This window comes from Helianthus annuus, chromosome 8 (assembly GCF_002127325.2).
Source record: "Helianthus annuus cultivar XRQ/B chromosome 8, HanXRQr2.0-SUNRISE, whole genome shotgun sequence".
In the NCBI taxonomy this organism is placed as follows: domain Eukaryota; kingdom Viridiplantae; phylum Streptophyta; class Magnoliopsida; order Asterales; family Asteraceae; genus Helianthus; species Helianthus annuus.
In genome coordinates this window covers 2482584-2493975 of record NC_035440.2, presented here as the reverse complement: position 1 = coordinate 2493975, position 11392 = coordinate 2482584, and the positions used below count along the sequence as shown (strand labels likewise).

At 33.7% G+C, this 11392-nt stretch overlaps 1 protein-coding gene across 7 annotated transcripts; it reads right to left on the bottom strand.

Moving 5' to 3' along the window:
- Positions 1-268: 268 nt before the first annotated feature.
- LOC110871614 (CTD small phosphatase-like protein 2) lies at positions 269-10286 on the bottom strand. 7 transcript variants are annotated; one of them, XM_022120319.2, is made up of 8 exons: positions 10170-10267; positions 10010-10062; positions 6931-7123; positions 5068-5183; positions 3794-3887; positions 2747-3019; positions 1629-1966; positions 269-713 (listed from the first exon to the last, which is right to left on the bottom strand). In XM_022120319.2, exons 3-8 carry the CDS (start codon positions 7082-7084, stop codon positions 516-518), a joined length of 1173 nt encoding a protein of 390 aa, XP_021976011.1. In that variant the 5' UTR covers positions 7085-7123; positions 10010-10062; positions 10170-10267; the 3' UTR covers positions 269-515. The 7 variants fall into 7 exon arrangements, with proteins under 7 accessions (XP_021976011.1, XP_021976008.1, XP_021976009.1 ...); XM_022120316.2 differs by having other exon boundaries at positions 6931-7193; positions 10170-10264; XM_022120317.2 differs by having other exon boundaries at positions 6931-7174; positions 10170-10264.
- Positions 10287-11392: the final 1106 nt, after the last annotated feature.

The following is an 11392-nucleotide window of genomic DNA, read 5'->3' as shown; positions in this document are numbered from 1 at the left end:
TCTTGTCCGGTTTCGGGTTTGATGGGTTCCGGTTACATGTATTGATATTATAATGCATACCCTATCTATACCCTACGAGTAGGGTCGGTTTCGGGTGTAGAATACCCAGGTAACCGGATCTAGGTTTTTTACCAGGTCCGGTTCTAGTTACGGTTTTTTTGTGTACCTCTACAGTCCAACATAATCCAGTTCGACCCACAGGTTTAGATCCATCACCCTACGGTTGAAAAATGCTCCAACAGTAAGTTATAACAGTATAACAACCATATAAAAAACTAGCTTTAAATACATTGTTATTTAGAGCTATTAAATTAACACATTCCAAACAAATCCAAATCTACAAGTTATTACTTGCTATGAGATGCAAACTTAAACAAACAAAAATCAACTAAAAAGTAAAAGACAACAAACAAACAAACAAACAAACTCTATTGCATGATTATTTCTCGGTCCGCACCCGATCGGTCACATTCTTCATAATATTTGAACAAATCCAGTTGTTTTAAGTGTCACCTTTATAAGGGTTCTGCTAAAGGACAGTTTGCTGCAGCTATTCTCTCTTTTAGGTTAAATTTCTTGGCGATTAGCGGCCTGACATCTTCAACTCCGACTAAACTTTCCAAAAATGGCAATAAGGAAAGAAGCTCTTGATCTGAACGGTCGTCAAACCAGCTCTCTATCGGGATGCCATTGTCGACTTGAAATCCAAATGCCTGAAACAAAAGCAGTTATTTTTTTTATACAATTTGCCCTTATACTTCAAATATCCATTTTTTAATCAAAACATGGTACTTAAACCATATCACAAAAGTAGCCAACATCATTAGGCCTGTAAACGAACCGAATGTTCGTGAACTTGTTCGGTGGGAAGTTCGTTCAGTTATGTTCATAAACGTCCGTTTATGTTCATTTATTTATGTTCGTTTTAATGTAAATACATAAGTAGTCATATTTATACAAAATATTAAACATAAAAGAAACTTTTTAACTACTTATAGAGTAAATTACGTTTTTGGCCCATGTGGCTATATCACTTTTACTATATTAGCCCAAAATAAGAATTTTTAACATATCTGCCCTCATGGTCTTTATAACTAACCATTTTGGCCCCTAAGTCTAAAGATCATGGGGGCCAAAATGGTAAGTTATAGAGACCATGGGGGCCAAAATGGTAAGTTATAGAGACCATGGGGACAGATATGTTAAAAATTCTTATTTTGGGCTAATATAGTAAAAGTGATATAACCATAGGGGCCAAAAACGTAATTTACTCCTACTTATATTAATATAACTAATTGGTAATTGGGCTTTCTAGTAATAAAAATGGGTTTTCCAATAGAATTTTTCGCAACTAATCACTAATTTATACAAAAATTACTTTATGTTCGTTTATGTTTGTCAGTTATGTTTGTTCATTTGTGTTGTTTGTTAAATTATGTTCGTTTGTTAAAGTCCGTTTGCGTTCGTGAACTGTTCGATTAGGATTAAACGAACAAACATAAACACACAAACATGCCCATTTTCTTAATAAACGAACATGAACAAAAAAAAGTGTTCAATTATATCTTCGTGTTCGTTCGCTACATTTACAGGCCTAAACATCATATAACTCAAAAAGTTAGAAATACCTGTGGAGAGTTATCAATCATGACAACGTGTGCTAAATCACGACCAAGGACGGATAAATCTTTGAGGTAATTTCCTTCTAGATAAACACAGGATTCACGATAAACACGGTGCCTGAATACTTTTCGTTTGGGATCCAAAACGTTCAGAAGCTGTTCAGCGTATATGCTTTGACTAGCGGTAAAAATAATAATTTCAAAAAGACCAGCCACCCTTTCCATAAATTCTTTAAGGTAAGGACGACAACGAACATAGACTTTGTGATCCTCGAGGTTAAAGTTGACGGTAAATGTGAAATCCGCATCTTCACACGGTTCAAGTGTCGAGTGCACCAGAGTCTCTGCCAAAAACGAGAAGCCAGCTTAATAAATTATTTCAAGGTTAGCAAAAGTGCACCACTTTTTTGAGTAAAATGCTATTTTTGTCCCTGAGGTTTGGCCAGTTTTGTGACTTTCGTCCAAAGTTTGTTTTTCCGGATCTGGATCCAAAAGGTGTGAAATCTTGCCATTTTCATCCGGCTCGTTAACTCCATCTATTTTTCTTCGTTAAGTCAGGGGTATTTTCGTCTTTTTGTTAACTTAGAGGGCAATTCGGTCTTTTTCAATTTATGTAGAAAGACCAAATACCCCTGAAAAATAGCATATATGTCCGTCCTTGGTCGCGATTTTCATCCGGCTTTCTCCATTAAGTCAGGGGTATTTTCGTCTTTTTTTGTTAACTTAAAGGGCAATTCGGTCTTTTTCAAATTATGTAAAAAGACCGAATACCCCTGAAAAAGACCGACTTGCCCTTTAAGTTAACAAAAAAGACAGAAATACCCCTGACTTAACAGAGAAAAATGAACGGAGTTAATGAGACGGATGAAAATGGCAAGATTTCAAACCTTTGGACAAAAGTCGCAAAAGTGGCCAAATCTCAGGGACGAAAATGGCATTTTACTCTACTTTTTTTCTTTTACGAGTTTGACCCATTACGACTAAAACATAACCCAAATTGGCTCATTTAAAAGTAAATGAGCCAAAAAGGTTACCGCTATTAGTTTATTACTTTCTTTTTTTTTTCTTTTTATAATTTAATAATAAAAATCGGGTACTATCAAGAGATAAAGAGATATACTAACCGTCCAAATCTAAAACAAGAGTAGTTGATGGGCAACTCCGTGTCTGTTTGGGTAGTAACACGGGCCTAAAAGAGGGGACCACTGATGCTAATTCCGGCAAGTTTTTTATAAAAAAATAAGGATCAAATTCATCGAATTCTTCATATTCATCATCATCCATTTGAACATCGGATGATGTATGATCATGATCATCTTCATCAACACATTCCAACTTTGACTCTTTCATGCATTGGTATATGGCTGAGACTTCACTAGACAGGCCACAACCTAAATCTGCATTGAAACAAGATAGCAACATAAAATATAACATAAAAAATATATCCACATTTTACTTAATGGATTAATCCATATTAACCAGATTATATAACAATACTAAACATATACATTTGTACATAAATTCAAGTTATCCATAAGTATATGATTTGAACTTCTGACATGTTCAGCCCATTTGACTCACTTCCTTTTTTCATTTGACCCATTAGAGATATAAGATAACCAAATTCAAGTTATCCATAAGTATATGATTTGAATTTTATCGTAGTATTACTATTAATATAGGGTGTACCTATTGGCACACCCAAATGCCTATATGCACACCAAAAAGGGTTTTTTTGTCCTATATGCACACCCTGCAGTGTCGAGCTGTGGCCAAAGCGCGGAGTTTTGGTCCGGTCAACCAGACAAAAGACTGACGGGTGTCTGACGGGTCTGTTGACCGGATCAAAACGTCAAGCTTTGGCCGCGTTTTGGTCCTGTCAACCAGACAAAAGACTGACCGGGTGTCTGGTTGACAGGACCAAAATGCGGCCAAAGCTCGGCGTTTTGGTCCGGTCAACAGACCCGTCAGACACCCGTCAGTCTTTGTCTGGTTGACCGAACTAAAACGCCGCGCTTTGGCCACAGCTCGACACTGCAGGGTGTGCATATAGGACAAAAAAAGCCCTTTTTGGGCTGACTATCTACACACTAAGTGTGCAAATTGTCTCCCCTTTAATATAAATCAGTTTATTACAAATTTAATACCAAACTAGCAATGTCATTATATACCTCCATCTGTGATTTCTCCTTCAACGGCTCTGGAAATATGGAAGGTGGGAGAAAATATAGTTCCGTTCACGAAAGTTTCAGTAACGTTACATTCCTAAACCACATCAAAAAGCACCGGTGAGAACCATAATTTCAATAAACTGGCCTTGAAATATTTTAATAATCATTAATCTATTGCAGATTAAAAAAAAATATGTCGCAATAAACGACACTCCAAAACTAAATATTATCAGCTTAAAACTAACTAGAGCATTTAGACATATCATGTTCCTCTCATTAAACCTTCAATAATTTGCAATGTACATCCCTACAGAACACTGTAGCTTATGGTCATCGTAGACTTGTAATAATAATATTTTTATTTCTTCCTGAGTCTTTATTTGATGTCAAAATGAAATTATATAGTAAATTAGTAAGAAGCTTAAATGTTGTGTGTCCTTGTCTCATAAATTTCTAATTCAAAATGAGAAAAAAAGGTTAACTATAGTCTATAACCTGAAAAAAGGTCAGTATATTATATACTAGTATTAAGTCCCTGCGTTGCAGCGGTGGTCATAAAATTGTGTTAAATAGTAGCAATACTATACCATTGTCAGCGACCACCAATACCGGAAAAGCTCGTAAAAACAAAATAAAAAAAAGGGAAAAAATTAACGCCGAGCAAAAAACATACGTAAAATCTTTGAATCACGCACGCTGGTTGCTGAGAAATTAATCCGAAACGTAAAACATAGAAAAAATAACTAAGTCCATCCAACACCCGCGTGTTGGACGAACTTGTCAAACACAGAAAAATAGATGTGACGCGACGGGCCAGTCAAACGGGAAAAAATATACGAAAAAATGTTGAACCTCACACGCACGTTGCGGTGTGTTAACTCACAAAATTTAGAACGAAACAAAAACTCGAGAAAGATGAAAAATATGGTGGACCAAAATTGAAAATAAAAAAGAGTTGGGTATTAAAAATAGAAGCTAATGAATAGTAATTTTAATATTATAATAATATATCGATTTTTTAATATTTTTATTATTTTAATATTATAATAATAGTTCTTTTCTTTACTTTTTAATTAAATTTCAAAATAGATATAACACCATTAAAATAAGCAGCAAATATACTATTTCCCTTCTCTTATAATCATCTTCGTAAAAAAGGCACATTATCTTCTTAGCCATGAATTATGCCTTTTTTTCAACTTTTTAACAGTAAAGAAACAATTTATGCAATGTTAATAAAATAGAAGTAAAAAACATGGCAGGTATATGAGTACCTCAGAATCCATGGACATGTTGTTGATTGCGAGATAAGAATCATCGTTCGAACATATAGTAGCATTTAAATTAGTCACGTCAACATTTTCCTTGCTGTTCCGTGTTCGGGTGACTGCTGTTAATTACAATAAACATCACACGGCATTCAAATTTATAATCACCAAAGTAAGAAAAAGGATAAAATAGTCTCACAGTAAAACAAGTCTATGAATACAAGATATTAAAATTTACATCATGAGAACACAGCCTAAGTAAGAGATCCATTGTTGCCAATTTAAAATATAACTTTGTACAATAGTAACCAAGTTTCAAGAGTGTTCTAATTAGGTCACTCATAATTTTTTTTGTTCCAATTAGGTCATTAAAGTTTCATTTGATGTTTCAATCCTAGATATTTTACCTAAATAGAAGGTCATCCATCCTACATGACATTTATTTAGGTTTTTTATTTAAAAAATTTGTTGACATGGCACATAAATGCCAAATGGGTTAGAAAAAAATGCGAAATAGATTTAAAAATTAAAAAAAAAAATTGTTGAAAGTTAAAAAAATGCGAAAAAAAATTAAAAAAATGTGATTTTTTTTTTCAAAATCTCTAAAAAAGTTATCAAAATTTTATAAAATCGTGAAAAATAGTTAGATGTCAGTAAATTTTTAATGAAAGAAAGTACTAATTACTCCTACACCAAAAGCATTTAAATTATCGTCATAAAAGAAGATAAACAACTAACCATAAATAAATGCCATGTAGGACTATAACCTGCTATTCAGGTAAAATATCTAGCATTAGAACACCAAAATAAAGTAGAATGATCTAATTGGAACAATAAATTTTATTAGTGACCTAATTGGAACACTCCTAAAACTTTATTACTATTCTGTGGCATATTCCTTTAAAATATAATATTTGCAGGCTTGTAGTAACATAACTTTATGTGGCCCCTATGATCAGAAAATGAACAGCCAAAGCCCTTAAGGACAAAAAAAGAACACATTCTTAAACAGTCAATTATATTGCAGCACTTATAACAGTATTGTTAACAATGAAAATGTGGGTAAAAAAGATGGATAAAGAAGTAATCTTCCTAATTCTTAAAAGCTCAATCATACTGCAGCAAGTATGTAACTGATAATTTAACCACTATTTAATCAGATAATCCAAATCAGAATCACTTTCACAGTTTCACTTAGGGTTGTAAATGAACCAAACGTTCGGCGAACAGTTCGTGAACCGTTCGGCGGGAAGTTCGTTTGTGTTCGTTCGTTTATTAAACAAACGAACACGGACAAAAAATTTCGTTCGTTTAGCTAAATGAACAAACATGAACAAAGGTCGCGTTCGTTCATTTATGTTCGTGGACGTTCGGTAACGTGTTCGTTTGTGTTCGATAGTTCATTAGTGTTTTGTTTTATATTTTAATTAAATATTACAAGATCCCGGCAAATAAAATATTTAATAAGTGTTATTGTATTATATGATCTATTCATGAACGTGTGTTTGTGTTTGTTTGTTCCATTTGTATTCATCAACGTTTCTTTTTCGTTCGTTGCCTAAAATTAACAAACAAACCCAAACGAACACGAACAAGTTTATTTCCTTAACAAACGAACACGAACATAAAATCCCGTTCGGTAAGTGTTCATAAACCGTTCGTGAACACATATATTCTTTAACAAACGAACACGAACAAGGTCTCGTTCGTGTTCGTTCGGTTCGTTTGCAGCCCTAGTTTCACTTTATACAAACACCAAAAACTTATTATTACAAGTTAAGTCAATATGATCAGACGGTCAATTTTATAACACATATCCAAACACCTCCTAAAAGATTATATTATGACAACAGAAGATAACCAACTTACCAGGTTTTTGTTTTCTAGCAGAAGACGTAATAATCTGAGATACTTTGTTCTCTTGATTGTTGACATCTTCCGGAACCTTCTGTTTTCGTGAAACTTTTGGACTCCCAATTGCTTTAGAAGAATTTCTTCCCATTGATACTTTCTTGGTTTGCATCTCAAACTTTCGGAAGATCCACCTTTGGGTGTTTATCAACTTCAATTTTTCAATCGATATGTTTATAAGTTATCGTATCCCTCAAAATGTCTGAACATCATAAAGTTTCCTACATTAAGTTTTAACATAAACTAACTGTAATATCACATTCAAACTTTATTATTCTGAAACAGTACAGAAGCACAAATCCCCCCCCCCCCCCACCTCTCTTGCATTATCTTAGAGTGAATTTCAAGGATTGTCCTTTATCTTTATACCCATTTTTAGGCGCTGTCCTTTATGTTCAAAATTGACGAGTTTTGTCCTTTATGTTTTCATATCATACACGTTTTGTCCTTTAGGCCTAACACAGTTTGTTTTTTCAGTTAAATTTGGTCATGTGCTTTGCACATGAGGGCATTTTTGTCAATTCAAAGGTTGCAGAAGCTTTGAGCTGTAAATCTGCAGTTGAACTTACCTTTGAGTTGACAAAAATGTCCTCATGTGCAAAGCACATGACCAAATTTAACTGAAAAAACTAACTGTGTTAGGCCTAAAGGACAAAACGTGTATGATATGAAAACATAAAGGACAAAACTCGTAAATTTTGAACATAAAGGACAGCGCCTGAAAATAGGTATAAAGATAAAGGACAATCCTTGAAATTCACTCTTATCCTTATGAAATTTGACTCACAGTGCATAAATTACGAAACAAATCGAAAAAACCCTACAACTAGAACTACCTTCATATAGAAAACAATAACACTAACAATGCAATTTGAAGCACTTCACGGTAGATGAGTTGTACACCTTAAACGTAAACAAAAATGAGCATATTACACTCAACAGCCATTAAGTCGCCACTAAACTTCAAATTTTTCACATATCAACCGTACGAATATCCAAATCACCCTAATTTAACAATCTATAAACCTCGGTTTCGCTATAACTTGCATTATCCTGACAAAATTCAATTCATCATCCATCAATTACAAAACAAATCAAGAAAACCATAAAACTAAACCATCATTCATGTGAAAAAACAGTAACAATGCAATCGAAATCACTTCAGGATACAAATTCCACATCACAAACATAAACAAAAACCATCAAATTACCAAATCACAACTCAAAAACCATTAAACAACTACTAAACTACAAATTGTTAACAAAAAACCGTACGAACACTCAAATCACCCTAATTTAACAGCCAATAAACCTCAATTTCGCTATAACTTGCATTATCCTAACAAAATTCGATTCATCATCCATCAATCACAAAACAAATTAAAAAACAAAAAAAAAACTAAAACTATAACCTCACCTTGGTTTTAAAATGCGCACATAATGCGTGATGCGCCCGATGCGCTGATGAGAGCGCATCGCCACAACTGATGCGTTGCGTTTACGTAATGCGAGCATATTGCGCGCATTTCGCATAATGCGCTCTGATGCACGCAACATTGTTTCTTATGTTTTTTTTTCCAGATTTTATGAACTGGGTTCGGTTTTTTCAATAATTAATATCTTAGTATGCTTAATTTGAACCAAAAAGCACAACTCTTATCTTCTTATTGCGTCATTTGTTTTACTTCAAGTATATTTTCACAAGTTTTTATGTATAAATAACTTTTTAATATTTTTTTTATAAAGAGGCATCACATACGTGATGCGCTCGCATCGCGCTTCACGCATCACGCATCAGATTTTTAGACCAAACGCATCGGGCGCTTCACGCATCACACATCAGATTTTTAGACCAAACGCATCGGAGCGCATCACGCAATTTAAAACCAAGAACCTCACTCGTCAAGAAAACAATTACAATGCAATCTTCAACAAGCAAATTACTGAATCATAACTCAAGAACCATTAAACAGCTACTAAACTTCAAATCTTTAACATATCAACAGTACAAATACTCAAATCACCCTAATTTAAAAATCAATAAACATCGATTTCGCTATAACTTGCATTATCCTAACAAAATTCAATTCATCATGCATCAATTACAATACAAATCAAAAAGCCCTAAAACTAAACCCTAATTCATATAGAAAACAGTAACAGTGCAATTAGAATCACTAAAGAACACAAGAAAATTACTAAATAACAACTCAAAAACAATTAAACAGCTACTAAGCTTCAAATCTTTAACACTCAATAAACATCGATTTCGCTATAACTTGCATTATCCTAACAAAATTCAAGGAAAAATTACAAGTTTTGTCCTTTATCTTTATACCACTTTTCAGGCGGTGTCCTTTTTAACGAATGTTGACAGGCGGTGTCCTTTACTAGGTATTTTGTTGCAAGATTAGTCCTTTACACCCAACCCAGTTAAAAAACCCTGTTAATTGTTGACAGACAGTGTCCTTTACTAAGTATTTTGTTCCAAGTTTAGTCCTTTACCTAGGTATTTTGTTACAAATTTAGTCCTTTACACCCAACAATTAACAGGGTTTTTTAACTAGGTTGGGTGTAAAGGACTAAACTTGCAACAAAATACCTAGTAAAGGACACTGCCTGTCAACATTCATTAAAAAGGACACCACCTGAAAAGTGATATAAAGATAAAGGACAAAACTTGTAATTTTTCCAAAATTCAATTCATCATGCATCAATTACAATACAAATCAAAAAGCCCTAAAACTAAACCCTAATTCATATAGAAAACAGTAACAGTGCAATTAGAATCACTAAAGAACACAAGAAAATTACTAAATAACAACTCGAAAACCATTAAACAGCTACTAAACTTCAAATCATTAACACATCAACCGTATGAACACTCAAAAAAACCCTAATTCACCAACCAACAAACCTCGATTCCAAAACCCTAAAAACCCTAATTTGCAACAAAACAAACATCAGCTTTTGTTCCACACAAATCTACACATACAGAAAGCTAATTTGAGCTGTGTACATTAACGAACAACCGTACCTGAATCCACTTCAATCAATATTATTATTGCAGCTCGATTACACTTCCAGTAGCTTTGTAAAAAGAAGTTAGAATCAATACAACGGTCAAAAAGAAAGTGAAGATGCAACAAATACAAAATATAAACGAATTCAACTGAAATTAATTTGAATTTGATTACCAAAATAACAAAAATTAAGCTTCAAAAAATTGGATATTTTCCCTCCAAAGAAAGAGAGGGAAATGAAAATGAAATTTATGTGTGTTGATAAAAATAAAATTGATTTGATTTGATGATGATTTTATTTTTATTATTTTATTAATTTATTAATTAGTAAGAATCTCGACGAAATACTTGTGATTAACAGAGTACGGTGGGTTTGTACTTGCGTGAGGGGCGCGTGTGTGTCACGGGTGAAGTGGTGGAGGAATCGGGTGATGTGATTGGAGGATTGGGCGTGTGGTGTGAAGAGATGTGGGGTAGGTGTGTGTGCAAGTTTTTTGGGTTGTTTTACTTTCTTTTCCGTATTTTGGTTAATTTTCATAGAGGGGTTCTAAGTTTTGTTTTGTTTGCGTTAAAGTCCTTTTATTGTCAGAATATTGCTAGTTTTGCCCTTTAGTTTTAATGGATTTTTGGAAAGTTTAACATAAATCTTGAAGAATGGTATATAGACTTCCTTGGAAATGTATGAAACTTTTTTTTGAATGGTCAATATAATCAATCTCGATTATTTTTGGGGAATCTATTGAACTAAACGGAGTACTCTGAGAGTAATCCGAGTCTACCACCATTTTTCAGGGAAAATCCGGTAATCCACCTGCACGTAGACACGATGGTGAAATTACCGATAAAACCCGTTTGGCTCGAGGATAAAACTCAGGTTTCTCTGGGTCTCCTATCATTCGTGTAAAATCCTACAATGGTTGTTTCATTCGTGTAAAATCCTACAATGGTTGTTCTTTTTAAAGGTTAACACACATTTTAATCTTATGTCACAACCCCCGTCCCCTAACCTGGCCGCCCAGTTTCAGTGGTATCGGTGTTTATCATTTTGGCAGCGGAAGTTACATCAGGACCGTAGTTAGGAAATATTTTATCAGAGTAAAATACCACACTTTCATAATATTAAACACGTGGGAAAATCCCAAGTTTTAAGTACACACATTTTCATAGGAATAAATCCTACTTTATTTAATAAAAACATCTCTTTATTTAGGTAACTTTTATAATCACTTTTCCAAGCATTCAGTGTTGTCCAGCTGGCTTCTATTTGGCTTTCACATTTTGTTACCTGAAACGCGTTTAAAAATATTTTGTCAGTGGGAAATACTGGTGAGTGAATATCAGTTTAATCGAAACAGGTATTATCAATTCACAGTATTGAGAGCGATTATATGTTTACA